A 25,854-nucleotide genomic window follows, 5' to 3' on the forward strand; every position below is an offset into this window, starting at 1 on the left:
TACTTGAATTCATTAGCTTGTGGCTTTAATCACAAGTTCAACAAAAAAAACAACCCTAAAATGTAGGCCTTTGACCCTGTACCTGAGTTCTTTTCAAAGCCACGATTTGCTTGGCAAAATAACCTGCCCCATTTGGCCCAGGTTTACACCACATACAAATGTCACAATCTTCTAACTCCAGATCAATTAAGCCACAGAAACTACCACACCCTGATAATGTATTAAGGCCTGATCTATACCGGGAATCTTAAGGCTGTAAGGAGAACTATACCACTTCAGATTGCAACTGGGCAGGAAAAACAATTCTGAATTGCCATTTAAAAACAGCCACCACCCTATCTTCCCTGTTGTGGTACTTTTCTGTTTGCTAAGAACTTTTCACATTTTATCGCCATCATGTCTAAAGTGACAAATTGTAGTCTACCATGTTACACAAGAAGAAATAGGATGCAACAGAAGGGCTTGGACAGCAAATCCCCCACCAGCCACAAAACCCACTACAGAACAGTCCTTGGGCAAATTACCATCACTTCCCTTAAGACTGTTGACAAAACCACCATGTGTGGTGCCCTGAATCCATTACCTTGGAGGAAGAAAGAAAATGTGATTTTAATAAATATTAACAAGCCATCACATGGGTCTGAATTCCCATATCACCAATAAAAGTCTACTAGAGAAACAGAACTTTTCTCTTTCCAGAGTTCAACCACTATGGCAGCAAGCAAAAATAAGGAGGCTGAAGGATGCAAAGGCAAAAACCAGTATGCTTCTAAGGATCTTGAAGATGTGCTCTTAGCAAAGCAGAAACAGAAATCCGGGTTCTTCTGCCTTCCAGAGACACCCCTCAACCCTACAGCAAAGCAAGCAAAGAGAAATTCATGCTTATATCCATGGCTGGCAGGACCATAACAAAGCTCTCCACCCATCACTAGTCAAGAGCGATAACTGGTTTTGGTAGCTGCTTCCTCCAAGTACCACAACCTTTGCACTCTATCCTGCGACTGCAACTGAGGTAATGTATCTAGTGAGCGTTGCATCTCAGCCAGCCCAGTTACAAGCTAAATACATACCGCTCACCAGATAGAAAGTGTCGGGGGGGGCACACTCGGCTATCCCAGGGCTGTCTGCCTTGTCTTTAAGTTTCACCTGTCAAAATGTTTGCGGAGCCCCTGGAGACTTACATGTCCAGGTGCGCAGGCAGATCAGGCAGGGAGAGAAATCGTGTCCGGCTCTTGTCGCGTTTCCTTTGTTCCACTCCCATGGACAGAGCGAAAACACTGAAGTCTTAAAGGCACTCGCTCTGAAGCACCCACCCCCTCCTGCCTTTGCCATGGAAACCGTCCGAAGCCATGTGATTGAGACAGGAAACCAAGGGGAAGCGCCTCCTTCCCACACCCCTCCTCACCCACACGGGAAGGAGACAGGAGACTGCTGCCATGCTGAGTAAGATATAACAAGGGGAGGCTGCCTTAAGGCAGGTCCCCCATCTCTCTCACACACAAGATTCTAGACCAATTCCAGGCAATCTGTTTAAAGGCAAAGCTCACTGCCTTCCTTTTGAGTCTGGCATCTCTTTGCCATGGGATCAGATCTCTTCAACTTGGGAGAACAGTGTGGAGAAATGTTGGCATATTGCAGAACAAGAGTTTGCCAGGCTTACTTTTGGAAGATCTGTTGGGCAGGTTTTCCTTCTGCTCAGAGTCTGGTTGAATTCCATATTTGTGGCCAGGGAAGAATTGAAGCTCTGTCTCAAACTGGCTCGGACTCTAAGGTTTGGGTTTGGGCTTGTTTTGTGTACACATGGGGTTTCTTTTGGCATCCCACTGCAGTATGTGGCTTGGCTCACTTCCTTAAAGCTCATCAGATATATTTGTTTTGTTGGCATATTCTGAAGTGCACCTCTTCTCTGTTTATGTCATATTGTCACCTTGTTTAATGGGTGCGTGTCCTCTCTTTTGAACAGGGGATTGAGCTATATGGACCCTCCAGCTTTTATTTTTAACTGGGAGGGGGATATTCTCCACAGCATCTCGTGAAAGGGATAGGAACTTGGACCGTTTTGTTTTGCAGCCTCACTAAGTTATCTGGTCTAGCGGTTCCTGGGTATGCATTAAGGAGAACGCAGGAGCTGTAACTCAGTGGTAAAGAAAATGTTTGCATGGATAAAATTCCCAAGTTCAATTCCCGGTGTCTCCAGTTAAAATGATCAGGTGGTTGGTAACAAAATGGACCTCTGCCCAGGGCCCTGGAGAACCACTGCCAGAGTAACGATGAGATGGACCAATAATTCAGCTCAATGAATTTATGCCCTTCATCTTGGTGTACATGCAGGGATTGGATATGCACAGCTATCAACGATCGACACATTTAGAAGAACAACAGCAAACACATGACAGAGGCTTGCAACTCTATAGTTGCGCAGTCCAGCTTTGCTGATATAGGAAGGAAGTATGGTGGAAGGAGGGTGGGTTTGGGTTCCTTCTAAGGCTACCCACAATGTCTCCCTTGGCTCAGGAACCAGGAAGCCACTTGAACCTTTTCTACTAGGCTTACTGAAGTTTAAATTTACCACTTGACTGGCTGAAGACTTCCCTGTATGTAGCTCAGATTCAGTTTCAATGCCAGGCAACAGGACAGTTTTAAATGCATGTATAGAAATGGAAAATTTGACCCGTTTTGTCCTTTTATTCAGAACAGACCAAAAGTGCCAAACGTGGGACTACAACCAAAGACATTTCATATTCCATTGGTTACACCCCAGTATTTTCTTTGATCCAGCTGGGCAATTCTAATCCTTAGGAAGCTTTAGAATTGCAGTCCCCGGCAGAGGCTTTCACAGCAGCCGAAGATAAGGACCAAGCAGAAGGCGACTCAGCAGTCACATCCCCAACCCCCAATCTGAGTAATCCATTGGCTCATCCTCTTGCACAACTAAGAGCAACAACACTCTGGAGCAGCCTAGAGGAGACCAGGGAAGCAGCATGGCTAAGGTCCAAGACCTCCTTCCCAGTTATGCCATGAGTCACTATGACCTGTCCATTCTCTCCCCCCTCTTCTCTGCCAAGCAGTGCCTGTGACTCCCCTGAGCCTCCAGGTGCTTCTGCACTACCTTTCCCTCCCTGTGGAATTGTGTCATTACGAAAGAGTCCAGACGAAATGGCTGCCAAATGTCATATTCCAGCATCTTAAGAAATAAAGGACAATTTTTCTGACCTTCAAATTCGACACAATTAGAGGGCTAGCTTTTCACTTACTGGCAAACATCTGGAATGAGAAATGGCCTGCCAGGCAGCTGGCAATGTGGCTGGTGCATTGCTTCACTTGCAATCATTACTTTTTTAGCACGTGGATCCCTTTTAAAAAAAATAAAATAAAATTCTGCATATCAGCTGTTCAAAAGGATTATGGAACTACATTCAGCCTCCCTATCTCCCCAACCTCTTTCCCACTAAGATGCTCATCAGCAGTATCTTAACTATCTTTGTATGTTTCAGTTCCACCATTACATGTTCTGAAAGACAGTCCCTGTAAACAGTATCACTTTTCAACTGCCGGTACTGGCTTGATCTTCTTCTTCTTTTCAATTCCTTTCTTCCCGAGAGTGCACATGCATTAATAAAAAGATCAAAACAAAATGAATGAATGTTCCAACTTTTCACTTGGAATTTTACAAATATCCTGGCAATCAAGTGCCGCTGCTGACCCAGGCAACTTTACCATAGTGAAACATGCAAAGCTGACTACATATACACCAGTGACAACGAAGTTGGAAACTGGGAATTGTGAAGTCCAAGTGGAAGCCTTCTTAGTGTTATTTCCAGGCATCACAGCTTTGGGCCTAGCTGGGGAAAGACTACTGCAAATTTAAGAAGCATAAATGAAAGAAATTCTGGATATCCGTGGAACTGCTGACCAGATGACTCCAGGGCACTGCTATATGCAGGCTCCAGCAGGGAAGAACCAGTTTACACAAATACTTCTATGGCCCATTACAAAATTTCTGAGTTCAGTGTGAGTCAGCCTGGCTCCTATTTCCAATGAAATGTACTCTGGAATGGAATAATGCTATGGAAAGCCAGCTTTTCTGTCTATCACACTTCACTACCATTTCAAAGGTGCCCAGCTAAGATCAGAGTCAACAGGAACAACTGTAAAAAGCAAACGCTTTTCACTTATGAACTCAGGCTTTCCCTTCTGTAGATTTTGGCAACAGGCAGCCTCTGGGTGACTCCTGCATGGCTGTGTAGCGGCAAAGTCACTTTAAAACTAGACCCTGTTCCTAGCCATTCTCAGCCAATGAACAGAAGGGAACTAGAAGGCAAAAGAGTTTTCAGCATTTATGCTTCCCCTTCTCTCGCTTGTGCACAATCTGGAAGGAAGAGGTCATGCAAACTGGGGGCAGGGGAGGAATGAGGAAGTCTGAAAACTGAGGTAGTCATAGGGGGGAAAAACTCGCCAGCTGTTTATAAACATAAACAGATATGCCATGTGGTGCAGGGCAAATATCAGGAAAATTAAATTCTCCTTCTGATATAGGCAACAGCATTCTTTTAAGTGATACACAAGGTGGAGAAATACCCTGAATAAACTTCCAAAATAATTCATTACACTTTTGAAAATAGGCTTGGGAAATGTGTAGACCAAGCAAAACATATCATTTCTGCAGTACGTGTATTTATCTTATTCAGAATACTAAATCTAAGTAGCGCCCATCTTTACAAATCAATGGAGATGTTGCTATTAACCTATTTACATTTAATTTAATAATCTGACAAATATCTGCAGGAACCAAGATCGCTAAATACATTAGAATCTTTGGGCACCAGCAAAAACACCAGTTAGCATAAAAAGCAGGCAATTTGTGATCGCCCACTGGCATTAATTCATATTTTAACCTTTCTCTCGTATATCCAGAAATTCTACTAAATTTTATCAGTTAATCTCATTAACTGATAAAATCTCATTAATTCCAAAATGGATGGGTCCATACCAACAAATAGTAACAAATCATGTGCATACAAACCTAATTTAAATTCCACTTGCTCATGCACAAAACCATAGATCTTCCTGTTCTGTCTAACTGCACGTGCCAACAGTTCCAAACATAGATCAAATATCAGTGGAGGAAGAGGGCAGTATATCTTGTACCTTTCTCTATTATCAAACAAATCTGAAAGGATTCCATTTACTCTTACTTGCGACTTAGGAGAGTAGTACAAAATTTGAATCCACTTTATAAGATCAAGAGGAAATTCAAAATTTTCCAAAGCAACATAAATGGTGTCTTATTTATGGCCCATCAGCTTTGAGTATTCAGCACCCCCTTAACAGCTGGAAATAATAACTGGATCATCATAAAATACCAAACCAGTTGCTACTGTTTATAAATATTTATTTGAAATCTATAAAGTAGAAGATCAGAAACTTATGGAACAATGGAACCATGAATTAGAGTGTGCCATGCAAGCTAAACAATGGAAAATTGCTTTAGAATCTATACAGAATGTTTCTTTAGATTTAAAATTGAGATTGAGTCAGCAAAAAAATTGCATTTTGGGTATACTAGACTCCACAGCAGTTGTATAAGAAGGCCCTGTCAGGTAGATGCTGGAGGTGCAATGTTGGAAATACCTCATTGAGACATATGATGTGGACTTGTCCAGTGTACATCCTTCTTGAAGTTGCTGTTCATATTAATCATGTAATGGAGAAATTATTGATATATGTGGGTGTTCATGTACTTTTAAATTATATTCCTGTACATGGAGACTAAAAGCAGGACAACAGAAACAGACTTTATTGGTGCTTGTGGTTGCTAAGAGACTTACACTTCATCTTTATCTTCGAGAGATAAATATTCACCATCTATTATGCAATTGTTTGAAGGCCTTAATGCCCTTGCTACATTTGAATCTACTTTCTATAAACACCAACTTTGTTTGGGTACATACTCAGACATTTGGAGGGCATATATCATTATGTATGTGTAAATTCAGATGGATGTACTGATGTTTATTGTTCTGTGAAAGTGAGCTGACGATTTTGCTTTTCTTACTGCCCTCTTTGTGTTCTTTTCTACTTTAATAAATTCGCAAAAATAACAGTTATATATGTGTGTGTGTAAAAAGGCACTAAAGCTGAGCAATGAGAAACAGAATGTGATTATTATAATGTACCTCTCATGTGAGCAGGAACAACATTAATCTCTCCCTGTCTCTGAAACATAAGCAAAGTTAAATGTAAAGCTTGAGCAGTCTGCTGCCCAATTCTTTGCTGAACATATTTCTGGAGGCGGTTGTGGTGTACCCACTGTTCCTGCACTATAAATTATAGCAGCTGGAGTCTGTGGGCATCAGTACAGCATTGCTAAATCTACTCCCTTCTGTGCAATTAGCAGTTCCCCTTAAAGTCTGAGGACATTTATAGGACTTAGGAACAGAGATAATGTGCTTCAACACTGCACATGGCCCAAAGGAAGATGCCAACTTTTGCTAAGGTGTGGCTTAATCATCTTTTCCCACGTGACAACAAATTGGGGGCAGAGGGAGAGAAAGCGAGCAGCTGAGTAGCAAAGCACCTGCTTTGTAAGTTGAAGATCCAGCAGTCGATTCCTGGCATCACCAGTTAAAAGGATCAGGTTGCAGGGGATGGGGAAAGACCTCTGTTGGAGACCCTGGAGAACTGTTGCCAGTTAGAGTACGGTATTAGGAAGCTGCATTCTACTGAGTCTCATCCCTTTCTTTTTTCTTTTCCTTCTCCTCCTGCGATGAGGCTACATTTTAATATTTTAATGTTCCATTATTTTAATGTTGTTTTTTATTTTTGTTTTTAAGTTGTAATCATTCATCTTGTTTTTATTATTGCTTGTAAGCCGCTCTGAGCCCGGCCTTGGCTGGGGAGGGCGGGGTATAAATAAAAAATTATTATTATTATTATTATTATTGGTACATCTAATTCAGTACTGTCAACACTGATGGGCAGTATCTCTCTTGGGTTTCAGACAGGTCTCTCCCAGCCCTAACTGAAGCTGCTGAGGAGGATTAAACCTGAAACTGCTGCATGCAAGGCTTGACCACTCAGTTATGGCCCTTCCCAAACTGGCTAGAGCAGAGTGGACAATACTGGATGAAATGGACAAATAACTTAACTTCATATAAAGGAGCTTCCAGTGTTCCTCAGACACATAAGGAACACCATTCTGCCACCATTAACTTTAGGCAGGTAAGAGTCTGCAAATATTCTCTTACTCTCACCAGGACAGGCAAAATTTCAACTAGGAAAAAGGTGTGAGCTGCTGGATGCTGTGCCAGCTCACCTTGTATAAAGATCCTACTTTGACAAAGCTACAGTTAGCTTAACCTTGAGCAGCCTAGATATTTATAAGTAAAGGCCATATGATGCAAATTAAAAGACTAAATTATGCAAATTTTCCTAATTATGCTTTTCCTAATTGCACAGTTCTGTAAAGCAGCCAGAATTAATAGAATTTGTGAATCGTGTTTACACAAGTGTTGAATTGAAACAGCACATTCAAACAGAAAGATTATTATAAAGTGAAGATTCACATTCAGGTTTTTACAAAACTCAGTCACTCACACTTTTAAGACGTTCTATGCACTGAAGCATAGCAAATTATCTGCAACAAAACTACAATTCTCTAGTAAGAAAACCAAATTCAGTACTTCAGCAAATCAGCACAACACATATTGGCCTGCATATCCTTGCTCTGTACATATTACAGTGGAACCTGCCATTTTAATTCTTCTTTTTATCAAGGTATACCACCACTGTCAACCCCAAAGAGTAATGTTTTGAGAAGAGGAAAGCTTTGAGTGGTTATGTAATACATAAAAGTACACAGCCACCTTGTACTGAGTCGGATCACTGACCATTCCAGCCCAGTAACATCTACAGTACTCTGAACAGTAGCAGTTTTCCATGGGAACATAGGGACCTTTCACCAAACCAGACCACTGGCTCATCTAGCTCAGTATTTTCCGCACTGGGCAGCAGTGACTCTCCAGGGTTTCAGACACTGGACATTCCCAAGCTCTGCCTGGAGATGCCAGAGATCGAAGCTGTGACCTTCTGCATGCAAAGCAAGTGCTCTTCCACTAAGATGGGGAAACGCATCGCCTTTGCATGCAGAAGGTTCCCGGTTCAACCCCCGGCATCTCCAGGTCAGTCTGACAGACTCCGTTATGAAACTCAGGAGATATGCTGCTGCTGGACAAATGCTGCAATGTGGACAAAACTGAGCTAGATGGCCCAACAGTCTGACTCAGCAGCTTCATTTTCTCTCTCTCTCAGGTTTTAGCTTACTTGGTTTGCATGCAGAAGGTCTCCGCCTCAGTCCCTGGCACCTCCATAAAAGGATCTCAAGCAGCAGGTAATGGGAAAGGTTCTTTGCCTGAAAGTCTGGAGAGCAGATGCTACCCAGAGAAGACAATACTGATCTGACCTGGCATTTTCTAGGCCTGCTACCATTTTACTGGAAATGCAAGGAATTGAACCCAGGAGCTTAGGCAGGTATTCCACTACTAAACCAAGTTAGTTCCAGAAGCTAAAGAAACACCTCAAAGTACATTACATTTCTTGAAGCAGAGTTAAAGAAAAGTGACATGAAGGCTGCAAGGGAGCCAATCATGCAGACTTCACAAGTTCCCCTAAAGCCTTTTACAAAGCACAGTGTACTTGCTTCCAAATTGGGGGGCGGGTGCGGGTGCTAGATTCTTCCTCTTCTCTAATAGTAGTCTGAGATTCCTATGATAAAGCAACTACAGTCTGAGCATGGGATTATGAAAGACTAAGACTCCTACTTACTATTGCACTGCTGCTCAAGGTAAGGCCCCCACTCAACAAGACCATTCTTCTCTCACCTTTTAAAAACAAGCTTGACAACTGTGCCTATGTAAATGTGGAAGCTGAGAAAGGGCAGAAAGTGCACACCTTCTCTGATCAGGGGAGAGGGCTGTAGCTCAGTGGCAGAGCACATGCATTGCATTCAAACGGTTCCAGGTTCAACCCCTGGCATTTCCAGATAGGGCTGGGGGACTCTTTTCTGAAGCCCTGGAGAGGTGCTGCCAGACAGTGTGGACAATACTGAGACAGATGAACCAATAGAATGACTCAGCTTTCTACATTCCTATCAGATGTGAGGAACTATTCCAGAATTGACAAGAAGAAAAACTTTGTAGGAAAGGGTGTACAGGTCAGCGAGCAGCTTGTGCTCAATGGGAGACGGGGGTGAGGGGAGAGAAGTGTTCTAGTGTGCATTTCTTGCATAAGTCGCCTGCCAATCCATGATCAGCACTGGACCTGCAGAGGCGTTGTACCTGCATTAGCTGCCATCCTCTGTGCAGATGGGAAATGTCAGGTCTCAGTTGCCCTGGAGGCCCAAATCTCAGAGCAGCAGTCACTCTCACTGGATAAACATTAACTCTGCTGAGGCCTCTCTGTCCCGGTCTGTCACAGGCAGAGAGCACAGGCTGTTCTAAGCTTCCTGGAACCCTTTCAAACCAACCATCCAAATTAAAGTGAGCCTAGGGAAGAAGGTAGCCAGGACACTCCAAAGCAATCACATGCAACAAGCACCCAAAGATTTGAGGGCAGAGGGAGAACAGGGAGCGGGTTTGTCAGAACAGCTGCATTTTCCATTGTTGTATTAGGTGGTGGTGTGCGTATGGGAGTTTAATGCTAACTACATCAGACGCTAAGCCAACGAGTGATGCTGTCCAGCCTAGCTTAGGGATAAGATGGCAGAATCATCAAAGTCCTAGAATGAAAAACTGAGTCCCATGCTAAGGCCTTTGCACAAACCTCTGTTATACCTGTTATGGCAGCACATTCCCCATGAGCATGAAAAATTAATCAGCAGTGCCTTCGTCAATATTCCTCAATAACCAAGCATCTTCCTCAGTATCAATCATCAGTACTGTACCCTACAACAGGCAGATGAGGCGCTACCACTGGGCTATCAGCACTCACCCATGACATGGCCTTATCAATGGCAATTTCCCATCTGTGGAGCACCCTCCCTGGTAAGCTGTGCCGGTCTCCCTCATTGTTGACTTTCAGGAGAAACTTAAAAAACATTTCTAAGCAGGGGGTTGGACTCGATGGCCCTTGTGGTCTATTCCAACTCTATGATTCTATGATTTCTGTTTACCCAGGCTGAAAAGCCACTGTTACTAGAAACCCTGACATCACTGGTTGAGAGAATCTTTTATTTTTAGAAGGTTTGTTTAAAAAAACAAAACAAAACTATTTTTAGGCTATTTATATTACTTATGTGTTTGCTGCCCTGTGCTCCTTCAGAAGGAAGGGTGGGATATAAATTGCATTTTTAAAAGGAAGAGAAATGAATAATAGGCACCAAATTGGGCCACTTTAAAACAGCATCAGACAAATCAATGGAGGGCAAGGCTATGACTGGCTATTATCCATGATGGCTACATAAATATCAGTTGCTGGAGCACAAAAACTTGCTTATGTTTGCAACCAGGAGAGGTTAATAGTGAAACAGACAACAAAGCAGCAAAGCCTTCCTGGGCAGGTCAAAGGTTGTGCCCATTCTGCACACTCTGAGGTCTGTTCCTCCTATATGCTCTAGGAACATTCACATGCCCTTTCATGCCAGTTAATATTTTAATTGATGGTTTAGATATGGACACAGTTGCCATGCTTGTTTTTGTTAAAGATGAAGGAATCTGACAGGAAAGGATGGTCTTCCCTTGTTTTAGGTGGGGTAGAGAAATGTCTCAGGATACAAAAATTCATTCCTGGACTGCAGGATCACATAACCAAAAAGCAGTAATTCAGGGTGGTGAATTTCCCAGAGTTCTGTTTTTTCCTTAGAAAACTTTCCTTTTTCTAAGTTCATTAGTAACAGTGGATGGGCACCAACTGCAAATAGAGTTTAGCCTGGCAGCTTAAGTTTTTCACTTTGTTTATGATACCCAAGAAAAATTAACACTCTAAATTAGATCACTCTCTTCTGAGACATCAGAAAATTTCCTGATGCAAACTGAAAATTACCCCATGCAAATTTAGGCTAATTTGCGTAAGAAAATTTTCCAGGTCAAATATTTCTGGAAAGTCCACATCACTGCTAAGGACAGAAACTTTCCTTCATGTGTGTGATGCAGGGCCACACAACTTTTCCCTCTGCGGATCTCCATCTTTTCTTCCCTTGACCTCTTCTCTACTCCTCCCAACCCCTCCCCATGCTGTAAAGCTGCTTTTATCCCAACAGCTGTCTCCGGCCTGAGGAACAGTTTTCAGAAGGTATAATGTCTAAACAAGTTTGCTGCTGCCTCAGCATGCCAAGAGCCAAGAATAATCTTAGCCCCACGCCTACCCTGACCTTCCACATTGTCGTCCTCCTCCTCCATGCCTTCACTAGCCCTGCAGGGAACACCTCCCACCACGAAAAACACTTGGTGAGCTATGTGGGCTTCACAGTGAATGAGATTCTCCCAGCATTCCAAAGGAAGGGCTGAGAGACAAAATTCCACAACAATCAGCACGCAGAAAAGAGCCCAGTCCAGGCTACAAGGAGCAAAAGGGTTGCCAGAGTAATTGCTTCTCTCCTGACCCCCCCCCATAGGGGTGGGGGAGCCCTACAGGTGTTGCTGAACCACAACTGCCGTCTTTCCTGACTACTGACCATGTTGGCTGGGCTGATGGGAGTGAAATCCAACAATATCTGGAGGGCCTCAGGTTTCACACTCCTACTCCAACATGAACAGGGTAGGTGGGTGGAATAACCATGCCATGCATGCAAGTTACAGTACAGAAGAGCAAAGGTGTTACACGTGCAGAGCTGAGAAGGCATTTCCCCATCGGTTTCGTGGGAGGAAAGGCAGATGGCATCAAACAGATAAGCTGAGAGAAGTTTGGCACTAAAATGCTTCTAGTCCTTTTGAAACGTGCAGCAGAAAATTTTCCACAGGAGATTTCACACTCGCATTAGCAATGATGACCAAATGCCAACTGAAAATAAATATGCAAGCTTGGCAGTTTCAAAAGTATTCAGCTTTGTTTACTAAATACAAGTAAAATAAACATTCTAAGTTTGATAACTCTTGAGGGCATCTGAAAATTTTCTCATGCAAACTAAATTTTCCCCAATACAAATTACCATATGCCAGGGGTGAGGTATCTTTGGCCCACCAGATGTTGTGGACTACAACTCCCTTCAGCCCAGCAAGCATAGCCAATGGCCACGGATGATGAGAGTTGTAGTTCAGCAAAATCCAGGACTGGCTCAATATATTTTGGCACCTGAAGTGAACCACAAAATGCTGTTCCATCCTTCCATGGCCAGGGAAGAAGGGGTGAATGAAGATCTACATCAGGACCAAGGGGCGAATAAAGATCTACACCAGGCATAGGCAAACTCAGCCCTCCAGATGTTTTGGGACTACAACTCCCATCATCCCTGACAACTGGTCCTGTTAGCTAGGGATGGTGGGAGTTGGAGGGCTGAGTTTGCCTATGTCTGATCTACACAACGGGGGGGAAGAGACCAGCAGTGCCTCCTATTGGCCAAAAGGTCACCGTAGAGGTGGGATGGGGGGGCAGATCTGGCTTCCAAAGAGCGCACCAGAGCGGTTGCTGCTACAGCAGCTGCAGCAGGCAATGCATTCCTTTGAGAACAGGTCTGCTGCCACTGTGGATCCTGCCACCTGAGGCAGTTGCCTCACCTTGCCTCATGAGTGGCTTGGCTCTGGAAACATCTGAAGCGACAAATATTCTCCACGCTTGCCCTATGCAAATTAGCCAAATCACTATGAGACTGGACAGGGCATAACTAATTCATAGCATACAGTGCCTAGGAGGCAAATCTAGACTGTGTTACCTGTGGTAATGACTACCCCAATTTGTCCCTCCTGTGTCCTTATCTAACCCTGAAATCAACAAAACAGGCATCCTAGGGTCTGGCTTTCACAGCTGGTGATGCAGCAAACAAACGGAGGAAACCCAACCATTATCAGTTCCACATTTGCAAAATAGGAAGTGCAGTATGCTTTTCATAATTATTTAACACTCACAGACACAACAACTCATTCATTGAGACCCTTACAGGGAGCATTTTGGTGGATGAGCTTCCCCAGTGCTTCAACAGTCACATGTGGTTTTGCAGGCAAACATTTATTGACAGGCTGATGAAGCATGATAGGGCAGAGTGACACGGACTCCCCAATTCCTCAGGAGTGTGGAATATGGTATAGAGAGCAGGATTCCAAATCCTGAGGGGGGCACTACACTTATGTGTACGGGACATGATTGTATTTCAGTCACGTAGGAAGTCCCAAGAATCAGCCCCTGGATCCTCCAGTTAAAAGGATGAGGTAAGAGGTGATGAGAAAGACCCTGGAAAGCTGTCACCAGCCAGAAAAGATGCTACTGGGCTAGATGGGCAAATAGTCTGACCTGGAATCAGAGGAAGAAGGGTCATCAAATGTCATTTAGTCAATTCCCCCTGAAGATGCAGGAAATGTACTGGAGTAAGACCTGGTATAAGGCTGTTTCCCCATTTCCCATCAGCAGAAAGCTGCCTTCTATTGAATCAGACCATTAGACAATTTAGCTCAGTGTTGTCTACACTGGCAGCCAGAGGCTCTCCAGCATTTCTGGCACAGAATCTTTCCCAGGTCTACTTGGAGATGCTGGGGATTGAAGCTGTATGCAAAGTACAGTGGTACCTTGGGTTAAGTACTTAATTCGTTCCGGAGGTCCGTTCTTAACCTGAAACTGTTCTTAACCTGAAGCACCACTTTAGCTAATGGGGCCTCCTGCTGCCGCCGCGCTGCCAGAGCATGATTTCTGTTCTCATCCTGAAGCAAAGTTCTTAACCTGAAGCACTATTTCTGGGTTAGCGGAGTCTGTAACCTGAAGTGTATGTAACCCGAGGTACCACTGTAAATGCTCTCTGCCCCTTCCCCTAAACACAATGCAGCCTCCGAGGTTGAAATATCATGTGGAATCTCAGTGTGGAAGGAGAGAGGATTTTAATCCTTTCTCCTTGCACCTGCGAATGCACCTGCTACAAGGAGCAAAATCATCTGGAGGGGGCTATTCTCAGTCCAGGAAATGGTGCAAAGGGGAAAGGAGAAAGAAGCCCCTTTCCTCTCATACCAAGCTTTGATTTCATATTGTAGCCTTGGCAGCTCCTGTGTGTTTGTATATTTTAAAGACAGTAAAAAAATGCATAATGTTTAAGAACTGCCCTGAGAATCTCAGCTTCCACATTTTAAAGCAAAGGCAAGGACCCAGTTCTTATGACTGCAAAAAAAGGCTGGGTAAAATGTATGAGAAATGCCACATGAAATTACACAACCATAATTGAACAGCAACAAAAGAATAGGATAGGATTTCTGGTGATTGGGGGGCTGAGCTTCGGAGCCCTGCATAGCTAAAGCATAATAAGTTATGCTAAATACATGCAAATGTGCTTGATCTGCATAAATTATACACAACACAGAATCTGGGCAATTCCAATGTAAACTGTATTTATTATGCAGAAAACATATTTCCCTTTGATAGGGAAAAGGCAGCCAACAAAACTAGTGTTTGCCCCAAGGAAGGCAGAAAAATCCATGAAAGACCTAGACTCCAAAGGCTCAGAACATAGCAGCCTCTGCTTCTAGCTTTTAATGCTCTCTGTACAAAATTCACTTACCATCAGCACCTCTTATGACTTCCAAGAATGCCCTAAGCACTCCACAGGGAAGAATAATCATGAGGTTGTAAAGGCCATGGATAAAAGTAAATAAATGGCTGTTCAAGGCCCTCCTCCTATTAACCACTGGGTCCCCACAAGTCCCACAAATAACATGAGAAAGCAGGCCTATTAGATTACATATTAATAATAACATTTAGAGCCTAAACAGGAAAACTATTTTTTATACTGTTTAGTTAGATAAAATGCAACAGGAACACACAATCAAACCATAGCACAACACAGCAACAGGAAATAGCTTTTAATAACCTCCTGCCTCTTCTGGACGACAGATGTCCAAACTGCAAACTCAGAAGGAAGTCACATGGCCTAGGAAAGATGTCATGGAACAAAACACAAGGGGGGGGGCAGTATATATTGCAAAAGTTCCCAAAGATGCTGGAGAGAACTGAGGTTCAGTTTCTCCGGAAATTATTTACAGCACATTTCCACACATGTGAGAAGCCAGAAAAGAAACAAGGGGAAAGAAGCAGGCTCCCTGGGATTGGAATCAGTTAACAATGGGTCCACCTTTCTACAGATTGCCCCTTTCTGTGTGAAGTCCTTGCCGTAGCAAGCAGTAGCAGCCTGGTCCCAAGAGGCGGGCAAAGTTTGCCTCACCAGACATCAAAAGGAGATTGAGACTATCCAGCAACAGCTCCTGCTTGTGAAAACACCAGACGAAAAGGCAACCCACCTCAGAGGTGCAACAACCTACACTTGAGGGAAGAAACAAGGAGAAAAGTGAGCACAGAGTATTCCTATGACCCAGCCAGTTTCCAGACTAGCCTATAACATTGCCTGGCATACAGCAGAAGTCAACAATCTCCTTCTACTATAACACATCTTAGATCTAAAGAGGCCATCTCAATCCTGTAGAAGCTGAATAGGGAATGAGGCCCCAGGGAACGCAGTAGGGGAGACTTCTGAATATATATGCTTAGAAATGGTAGAGCTGGAAGAGACTTTGGAGGTCATTTATCAACCCCCCTGCTCAGTGCAGGATATCACTACAGCATCCCTGACAGAACTGTGTTGCATTAACTCCAGCACTTACATTTGAAGTCGTGAGCAGGGTTAGTTCATCAGCATTATCATTTAAAGATAGTCCCCAGCAATGTGAATATTAAAGTAAAAAAACCCGAGTAATCATGCACTATCCTGATCCTGGGGTTTTGGTTTTTTCCAGAATTTAACTGTGCACATACTTCGTCCAGAGACTGCCGTTTTTACTAAAGAGAAGCTTAGCATCTGGGTTCTCCTCCAGAGGGCTGGGAATTGGATATGCATGACACAAGTAAATATGATGCCATCTTAAGTGTATTTTGTGAAAACAGCTCAGCTGTTCTGTTTGCTCTCAATGTAGCTTGGCTCTCTGTATTTCCTTATGCTTCTTATCCAGTTCTGCTTTCAGAAAGGCATTCACTTGAGTTAAGAAAATACAAGTTAACAGCAGCCAAGTGATAGCTTCATTCTCAGATTTCTGCCCACAATCTGTCCCCCAGTCTTCTCTCTCTGCTCCACATTGCTTTACATTAGGGTGGGGAACCCCAGGTCCATGGACCAAATGCAATCCCCTGAGACTCTTCCCCAGGCCACGCCTTATCCCAAGGGTAGCCCTGATCGGTGTACTCCTCAACTGCTTTCGTCTGGCTGGAAAATGTCATTGAACTGCAATAATGCCTCTTACTTGCCTGGACAGAAGATAAAAAGATGTGGATGGTGGGAGTTTGTAGAAGCTTCTGGCTTTGGTGTGGCTGCAATGTACTCTACTGTACAAAAGTTAATAGTCATATCCTTTGCTCCACCCACTTTTGCATCTGGCCCTGCCCACCACTGACACATGGCCCTTGGTCTGGAAAAGGTTTCCCACCCCTGGCTGCATCAACTGTATCTCAATATGCAGCACCACAATTTGTACGCCTCTGTGATGGAGAGGCTCACAGGTTTCTTGAGGAAATGAAACAGAAAGGAAATTCCCTTTCCCTGCTTGATCGCAGTGATCCTCATAAAACTTCCAGATATCAAGTCTCACAAACCTATTTGGATATGATTAAGTACAGAATACACAATTGTCTTAGCATCTGCTGAGAAACAAGATTAACTTTAGATCTAAACTTCAGACTAAAAACAAGCCCTTGGTGCTGCTTTAACAAGGAGATACACAACCCAAGCCTAAGGATCCAGAAACTGAAAAATGCTCTGGATCCCTTGGGCACTCCTCAAAGGCAGGCACAGCTGAGAATTAACTAAGATCTAAAGTGCAAAAGCACAAGCACCATTTAGGAAACAGCAAACTGGTTCCTAGGCTGCTCTAAAATATTCAACCCGCAGGACCAAATTCCTCTTGTCATTTACAATGCTGTTATATAAATGGCACAAGGACACAGCAGAGAGAGAAAAACACCATTCCAGATAAAGTGCTACTCATTTCACAGTGCTGGCCTTAACTTTGGCACCCTTGTCGAAACTATTTAGAAGGGCCTCACACTTGGCCAAAAGCCCACTGGAATATTCAGGATGGTGGCAGGACTGTGTTTGACCCTTTTCCTAGTCCGTTCTCACCTTCCCATAGTATCAGATCTCTCTCACAGCAGTCCCAAGAAGCACCATGTATGCCAAGTAGCTCTGAGAACAATAGAAAGGCCATTCCATCTACTGCAGCAGCAATAATAATACTGCTCCCACTACGAAGCACTGCTCCAGGCAGCCACCAGGCATTACTTCGTGCAGAATTCTCCAAACTGATGGCCTTCAGTGCTGTGAGACCACGGCCCTCATCATCTTTAACCATTTGCTACATGGGCTGGTGCTCATGGGAGCTGGAACCCAACAACACCTGGAGGATAATAGGCTGGGAATATGGTCAGCCCTGCCAGTTCAGGTTCATCATGCCCCAGGCAAAGCAACACCCATTGCAATTGGGAAACACGAGGCTTATCAAATTTGTTTGCTCAATGCATCCAATACGGCGCTAAAACAGAAACCCTATGCCTTTTCATCTTTTTGGAGATACAAGTAGAAAGATCATTAGAAATATGAGGCAGGTTAATATCAGCCTATTTCTATATAGCACAGGGAGCACTACTGTATTTCCTGTTCAAGGTGCCACATTTTAAGATGCATTTTGATGAACAGGTGCATGTCCAGAGGAGGAGGAGGATCACAGATCCTCCAAGTGTCCCTATTTTCCAGGGATGTCCCTGATATAGAGAAGCCGTCCCAATTTATGATTTGATCCCACAATGTCCCACTTTTCCTTAAGATGTCCCCATTTTCATTGGAGAAATGTTGGAGGGAATGGAGTTATCTGACCTCCGAGCCATCTGAAGGCAATCCTGTATAGGGAAGAGTTTATTTAATGTTTAATTTTGTTTTTATATATGTTGGAAGCTGCCCAGCATGGCTGGGGCAACCCAGTAATATGTGTGGGGTATAAATAGTAAAATTATCATTATGGAATGGGACGTCCCTACCTATTTTCATCGGAGAAATGTGATCAGCCTTTGTGATCAGGATGGCAAGGGATCTGGAAACCAAGTCCTAAAAGAAATGGTTGAAAGAGCTAGGTATGTTTTGCCTGTGCAAGAGAAGATTAAGAGAAGATATTATATCTATATGCAAATATTTGAAGGGCTATTATGCAGAAGACGCTGCTCCAGAGGGAAGGGCTAAAACCAATGGGTGGAAATGGAAGGGAAGCAGATTTCAGCTAAAGATCAGGGGAAACATCCTAATGGTAAGAGCTGTTCCTCAGTGGGACAGACTTCCTCAGGTGGTGGTGGGCTCTCCTTTGTGGCGGGTTTACTTAAGCGAAGGCTAAACAGCCACCTATCATGGATGCTGTAGCTGCATCCTGAACTGAGGAAGGGATTCAACTAGATCTTTTTCAGTTCTATGATTCTGCACATGCAAAGACTGAGGCATCTTCCTCTAGACCACACCTAAAAGGACAAAACATTCTTTTATTATTATTAATCCCCAAAACTGGGAGTTCAAGAGCTGAAGGACACTTGGCAGAAACTGACGTCTACATTCAAAACAATTTAATCAGTTTTTAACAGAGGCCGGCCTTGAAGCCAGAAACATGAAGATCACATACTGCAAACCCACCTGGTCAAACAATTGAGAGCCTCCATATTCAGAAGCAGTCCTTCCAAGTTATAACCCATATTATACATTAGTGAGCCACATGCAACAAATAGATTTAGCTGTCAAAAGTTGTCAGCAACAAATGAACAAATTCAGTACATATATCAAGATGGCCAAGTTGAGGAGGGTACCCTAAAGTTATTTACTGAACATTCATTCCTAGTTGACTGTGGCGTTGTTACCCCAGACTTTCCAGGTTATATTCCTCCCCTTACTGTGAAAAATTCAGACTTTTATTTTTCTAAAGTGGGCTTGTTATGCAACAGCACCTAATCCACTTTCATTGTGCAACCTGAATTTGTTGGGAAGCAGTTGTATCCCACTTGCAAAATGAAAATAGTGACAGTGCTTGCAAACTGAAGTCATCTCTCCACACAGACACTTGGGTTACATCATCCTTAGCTAGGGTGCAGGGAGAGGTATATTTTCTTTTGCCAAAAGAACCCTCCAACTATTTCCTAGTCATTATGGGCCAGCTATTCAGAGGAATCAGCCAATTACCCTAACCAAAGGAAGACACTTAGCTACTATGCTTGGATAGTTAAGGTAGTCCCCAGGTCTTCTGTCCAACCCAGAGAGTTGCCTGTACAAGATAAACCCTTCTAGCTCATATGCCCAAATAAACAGGCTATAAGACCTGAGAGATGCAGGGTTCACTTCCCAGTCAGGAAGCTGACCTTGGCCCCATTTCTTTTAGCCTAGCCTACCTCACAGGTGGGGGGGGGTGCAGAAGCAAAGAACTATATGTGCAGCCCTGAGGTCTTTGGAGGAAAGGCGCAATCAAAATGTAATAAACATATAAGATTTCCCATGATCTATAGGTGTTGTTCAGGACTAGAGGCCACATCTTGATAAAATAATTTAACAAATTTTAATGTGGGTTGTTAAACCTGAGATTAGACTAACTTTAATGCTGTTTATGGAATATTACCACTCCCCTCCTTTCTCCTCATATTCTTTCTCTCTTTTCCTTTCTTGCTTTTATCTTTGCTCTTTCTTTTTATTGTTGTTGTTGTTATTGCTTTTTGTGCATTAGAAAATGGAAATAAAAACAATTTTAAAAAATACCCTGGATTAGACTGAGGAAGAGGTAGGAGCAGTTGCACCATTCTGAAGAGTTTGCATAAGGCCACAGCATCCACTTCTGGGAGTGCCTTTGCCAATCTCAAAGATAATGGCCACTTCCTTTCAAGAAAAGAGAAGTGGATTGTGGTATATGGCTTCTCTGTTCACAATCCTCCTTGGTAGGAAATGAATACTGATTTGAACGTGCATGGACAATAAAACGGTATGATAATTTCTCATAAATCATTATCACATTTCCCCCTTGAATTAGCACCATGTAACAATTGTCCTTCACTACAATATACTCCTGAATGTGTGAAAAAGTTAAATTACATGTGTGGATCAGTATCTTTTGGTGGGGAGAGGGGCTGACGAACCATTCCCCTTTCCACCAACACAAAACTCCCCCCACCATGCGGCAGCTTTTCTTCTCGTGGAAAAAAAGATGTAAGAACCATGCATCTTTTCCCCAAATGGGTGTGGGTGGAGGCAATTTTGAGCAGAAAATTGCAGGAAGCTAGAGCTGCCCCTCCCACAAGCCGCTTCCCTCCATATGTAGGAAGAAAAAGACAGTATCCCCATATTTCCAAAGGGGGGGGAGCAGGCCAGGGGAGGGATCAATTCCAAGTGGCAGGAGAAGAAAGAATTAAGCCCTCTCCACTTTGAGGGGGGGGGCACGCTTTGCCTCTCAGTTGCATCCAAGGCTGTTTTCTTATAATTTTCAAAAGATGGTCAGAAGACTGTTCTAGTTTGGTTCAAAACAAGTTTCTTCAAGTTATCTCTCCGAGTTTTCCCTTCCAAAGGTAACCTCTGAAACGGGCTCCCCATTTAACTGTCACTGTTTCTGTTTCTTAAATAAGGTTCTCAATTATACATTAAAGAACAATCAGAGGCAAAGTCCACCTTTAGGCTCTATTTGGCAGCTCCTACCTGATCTCTCTTGCTTGCAACATCCCAACACCAGCAGAGACAGAGACTCAGCCTTGGTATCAAAGTTACTCCCTGAGCTTCCAGGCCTGGGAGGGCAAGTGGCAGAGAGCAGAAAGCTTTCATCTGAAAATTACACCCTGCTAACCTCCTCGGGAGAATGTTCAGGCTGTGAAACCCACACTGCAAATTACACAAATAATGCAACAAGCTGAGAAGCGGGCAGGCGGCAGGCAAATCACAGCCAACTGGCAACCAGACAGCGCACTGGGGAACTGGAAATTTAATCAAGCATTTGCAGAGAATGGCTACTCAGCCATGAAATGGAAAACGAAGATTACCTGGTATTACCAATGTGGCTACTGCCCACAGCAGAGCAACCAGAAGAAACAATGCAAGGGGGAAAATAGATCCAAGTTCCAGCAATTTGCAAGTTCTTTAAGCCTGTGCATCTCGCTTCTCCCAGAACTGCATGGAAGCCCACTCACTAGCCATCCTCAGCCACAACCCCAGATCATCAAATCCTGTTACTTTCTTTTGCAACCACTGGTCCCAAGCTTTCTCTGAACCTTTTGCCACTACCGCAGTCTCCTGCCACCTTCTTCCACTTCTCAGCATAGCTGGAAGAGGAAATGCATGAATGCTCCACAACAGCATCAATCTGAATTGGAGGGTTTTCAGCGCAATCCTAACCGTGGTCTGCTCAGAAGTAAATCCTGTTGAATTCAGTAGGGCTTACAACCCCCAAGTAAAGGGATTAGGATTGCAGCCATCCTAGGGCTTAGCCCAGCAACACATGATGCAAACAAAAACATGCAGCACCTGATCATAGGCAGAGTGCTGCTCACAGTGGTTCAACAGTAACATACATGTATAGATATAAACACACACTGAGGTTGTCTCTCCTTATGGAATCAATGACTGCCTCCATTGAACTTCAGAGGCAAAAAGTTTTTCTAACTCACAGGTGGTAGAGGGGCAGGGAAGCAATGGCCACCACTGCAGCTACAAGAGGCATCCTACTCAGCACTCAAATGAGTGTCCAAAATCCTGATCTGGAAACTGTACCATGCTCTCCTCCCACTACCATCACATGCTCTGAAAGATTCCAGGAAAGGGAATACTTGGAGTAGGAGGAAGAGAGAGGTTCCCATATTATAGTACTGTATTCCACTAACACTAAGCAAAATAAAAATAAGCCATTAAAGAAATTAAACAAGGTTGTGAGTGTCCAGGACATCCATTCTAGGAAATTCAAGATTAAGAGCTCGCTGAACCATTGCCATTCCCAAGTTAGGAAGTGACTGGCTCAAGCTGCCTATAACATTCTTACTGATCAAGGGGGTCTGATGAAAGAAAAGAGGGTTCAGAGCAGGAAGAGTCTGGGATGGACTTCGGGAATATTAGCCTCAGGCCTTTTATAGTCTCACAAAGGGGAACACCTTACAGACACTATGCAGAGCTTCTCATCCTCCAAAATGTGGCAAACCAGTACTTCTGCCTTTATGGGGGCCCTCGTGCTCATTCTGCTGAACAGTGGCCCCAAAGTCCCATGCTGATGGCACCTTGGGCCCTGGAAAGATTCCCCCCTTTGTTTTCCTCCCATGGGGAGCCCAGAAAGTGAGTTGGGAGACAGATCTCAAAGCATACACAGCAGGCACACCATCCCGAAGTATCTAGAGGAAGAAGAGTGAGAGGTAGAGAGAGCTCCAGCCTTTCTCCATGTAGGGACAACTTATCAAGAAAAGGGGGAAAGATTCAGGGGTGGAGGAGCTTATATTTTCCCCAGCAAAGGGCGACGGAGCGTCCCCAACCCCACACCCTCTCAAACCATGTGGGAAAAGAGCGAGGAGGAGGAGGAAGAAGCAGGGACCCCGTCTCGCCCACTCTTCCTCAGGGTGCCCCGTGCGCCCAAGACTGCCTCAAAAAGCCAACCTTTAGCAGAAAGGGAGGGGGGGTAAGTCGTTCGCCGCCAGCGCGCCCTCCCCCAGCGCCTCGCACTTACATGGCTGCTAGTTGAGTCCCCGTCGTCGGTCATCCGCCCCGTCCGTATCCGGACGCCGCTCCGCAGCTTGCCTGGCCAGCCACCCACCCGAGGCGCACGGCAACAAGACGGGGAGGAGCCGGCGCGGGACGAAGCGTCGGGCCGAGCGCGGGGAGGCGGGGCGCAGCGTCTCCCACCGGGAAAGCGGGAGGAACAAGAGGAGGAGGAGGAGAGAGAGAGAACTTCGCTTGGAGGGCGGCGTTTCCCTCGCTATAACGCCGAGCGAGGAACTCGGCGGCGCCGGAGCCACCCGACCCGCACTTCCCCTTACAGTCATCAATCATCCTTCCAGACGTTACGCCCGTAGGGGGCGGGGACGGGCCTGTTGGGGTTAACGCTTCCAAAAGTTGTGTCGAGCGTTTTTAGCGGGGGGGGGGGCAGCGGAAGTGAACATTTTCCTCCCCCCACCCACCCCCGTGCAGGCATAACGTCTGCACAAGGGTCAGCATATAAGTGCTTTCGCGGCAGTACTTGCCATTCGAATATGAAAAGCGCATTTCTTCTCCTTTGCTAGAATTCTGTCCTCTTCCTGCTCGCGTCAACAACATTCACACGTGCACACAGACTTACGCTTTTAGAGCTAACGCGTCAAAGCATCCATTTGTTTTGCTATCCTAAGAAAAAGAGCTGATGGAGCCACCGCGGTGACGTCTCCTCCTCCTGTTGAGACCCGTTTCCATCAGACAGCATGAATGCCGCCTCCTTACAGGTGTCATATTTTAATTGTAAGTTCACCGGTTGATCTGCTTTGTATTGTTTTTCTTCTGCATATTGTTGACTGCGAGTAGCTTTGAGGTCTGTTGCAGAAATGCTGCCACAAAAGCTTCGGCTCAAAAGCATTAGAAGGGACCAGTGAGGCCACATACTCCACCCCTGCTCAGTGCAGGAGCTGCAATGCAAGATGCAACCACAACCCCGTTGACAGTAGGCCACCCAGCCTCCGCTTAAATACCACCAGCGTAGCAGAGCCCACCGCTTTTTGAAGCAGTCCCTTGTACTGCCAGGCAGCTCATACTCCTAAGTTTCTCCCTAATGTTTAGCTGAAATCTGCTTCCCTGCAATTTCTACCCATTAGTTTTAGCCCTGATTTCTGGAGTGACATTCTCAACATGACAGCTTTTCCAATATATTTGAGAACTGATATGTTATGTAAGTATTGATGGACAATATATTTTTTAGCATAGCAATCATACGAATGCTCAAGCCCAGGAGTCAGCAACCTAAAGCCCATGGGCCACAAGCGGCCTAAGGAGGTCGTTTAACTAGCCCACGAGCCGCCCCCAAACCGAGCCGCCCGTTTGGTGAGTCCCTGCGCGTTGTGCTAAAACCACTCGCTTCCACAGTGCTGAAAATAGTGTCTGCACATGCGCAGACGCTGAAAATCATGGGCGTGCGCACGCAATCCGACCCACGGAGTGATCTCCGCTGGAGTGAACCGGCCCAGGTGATGTAAACCTTGCTGCCCCCTGCTCAAGCCGCTTCATATGGAAAAACCTGCAACATGCAATATGTCAAAAATGTTGACAACCAAGGTCAGGACTGAGATTTGGCCCTTACTCTAACACCCTCCATTTAATTCAGGCACAGGAGACCCCCTTACAGCTGGCAAAAAAATTAATGTTCACATCCAGAATGTAATTGCCTTGCAATCCCTGTACCCTGCGAAGCCTGGAAAGTTGTGGCACCTTTGAGGGCCAGAGCTTTACACAGGCTCCTGCTTGTCATGGGTTTTCCCCTATGAGGATAAATACACACCTCTCTCATCCTTGCTACATGTTTCTATTTACAGAACAAATCTCCAAGGGCTTGGCTTTGTTGTTCTTGCAGCTCTTTGCTGCTGCAGTTTCCATGCTTCCACCCGCCTCCAACCAGCAGGTCTCCCACACATTGAGGAGGGGAGGAGGAGCTGCTCCCATTGGACAACAGCCCAGTAGGAGCTTGGCTTGATTAGCTGGTTATGGTGTCAGTATTTCATTTTGATTGACGGCAGATGTCCAACATTTGAGCCAAGCTGCAAAGCACGTTGCTACAGCGCTGGAGCACAAAGAGAGACATTGTGACCATCTTGAGTTGATAATTCCTATGAAACTCATGCCCCAGCTATATAGATCAAGAATATGGTCTTTCTTTGGGGTGGGCTGAGAACCCAAGAAAGGCCACCTCAGTCTACACCCACATGTGCTTTCCCATATTAACTCATTGCAAGTCATAGCAAACAAAGAAGATGACCCCTCAAAGGGCAGCTGAGAGCGGTGGAAAGGGGGATAAACAATAAAACTGCCAATATCAAAATGCCATTATATAAATCTATGGTGGGACCATGCTTTGAATGCCTCCACAGTCGGAGGCAGTATGCTTCTGAATACCAGTTGCCAGGAATCACATGTGCAGAGGAACACAGGTATTAATTGTGGACTTCCAATAGGCACTGCAAGAACAAGATGCCGGATTTCCCAGACCTTTGGCCTAATCCAGCAGGGCCATGACAATTTTTGTCCCAGGCTTTTTAGACCTGTCTACCCATGTACTATCTGAAACAAAAGAGGCACATTGGTTGACAGATGTGATTTTGTTTTTGCCCCACTGTTAAGTGCATTAGGAACTGTACTTCTGATCTAATTCTTTTTTTAAAAAAGTCATCTAAACTGGTGGCAATCATCACGTTTTGCGGTAGTAAATAAGCAAGCATGCAAGTACAGTGGTTGAAAGGAATGGCTTCTAATCATGACACCCGAACATTTCTACAGTATCAGACACAGTACGACTCTTGGCACCAGTCACTGTGATCCAGCAGAAGAGGGCACTTCTACTCACATTCTTGTGTCTGGGAACTGATTGCTGGACTTTAGTCTGATCTAGCAGGACTCTTACTTTCTTAACACGGTAAGTAAGTAAGTAAGTAGTTGCTAGCCTCTTATTGTGCTTAGTTTTGTTTTCATGC

The 25,854-nt window shown here is 44.6% G+C and overlaps 1 protein-coding gene across 5 annotated transcripts in view; it reads right to left on the reverse strand.

Moving 5' to 3' along the window:
• The window catches only part of RIPOR1 (RHO family interacting cell polarization regulator 1), a 96,572-nt gene that overhangs the window by 59,522 nt on the left and 11,196 nt on the right, over positions 1-25,854 (reverse strand). For 2 of the 5 annotated variants that reach the window (XM_053399756.1, XM_053399758.1), the window contains exon 1: positions 1,182-1,347. The exons of 1 other annotated variant lie outside the window; for it this stretch is intronic. In XM_053399756.1, coding sequence (XP_053255731.1) covers positions 1,182-1,332 — 151 coding nt within the window. In that variant the 5' untranslated portion in view covers positions 1,333-1,347. Of the gene's footprint in view, positions 1-1,181; positions 1,348-22,804; positions 23,169-25,854 lie in introns of those variants that run through there. 2 more of the 5 variants (XM_053399757.1, XM_053399760.1) reach the window with 2 other exon arrangements.

Source organism: Podarcis raffonei, chromosome 8 (assembly GCF_027172205.1).
Source record: "Podarcis raffonei isolate rPodRaf1 chromosome 8, rPodRaf1.pri, whole genome shotgun sequence".
NCBI classification, from domain to species: domain Eukaryota; kingdom Metazoa; phylum Chordata; class Lepidosauria; order Squamata; family Lacertidae; genus Podarcis; species Podarcis raffonei.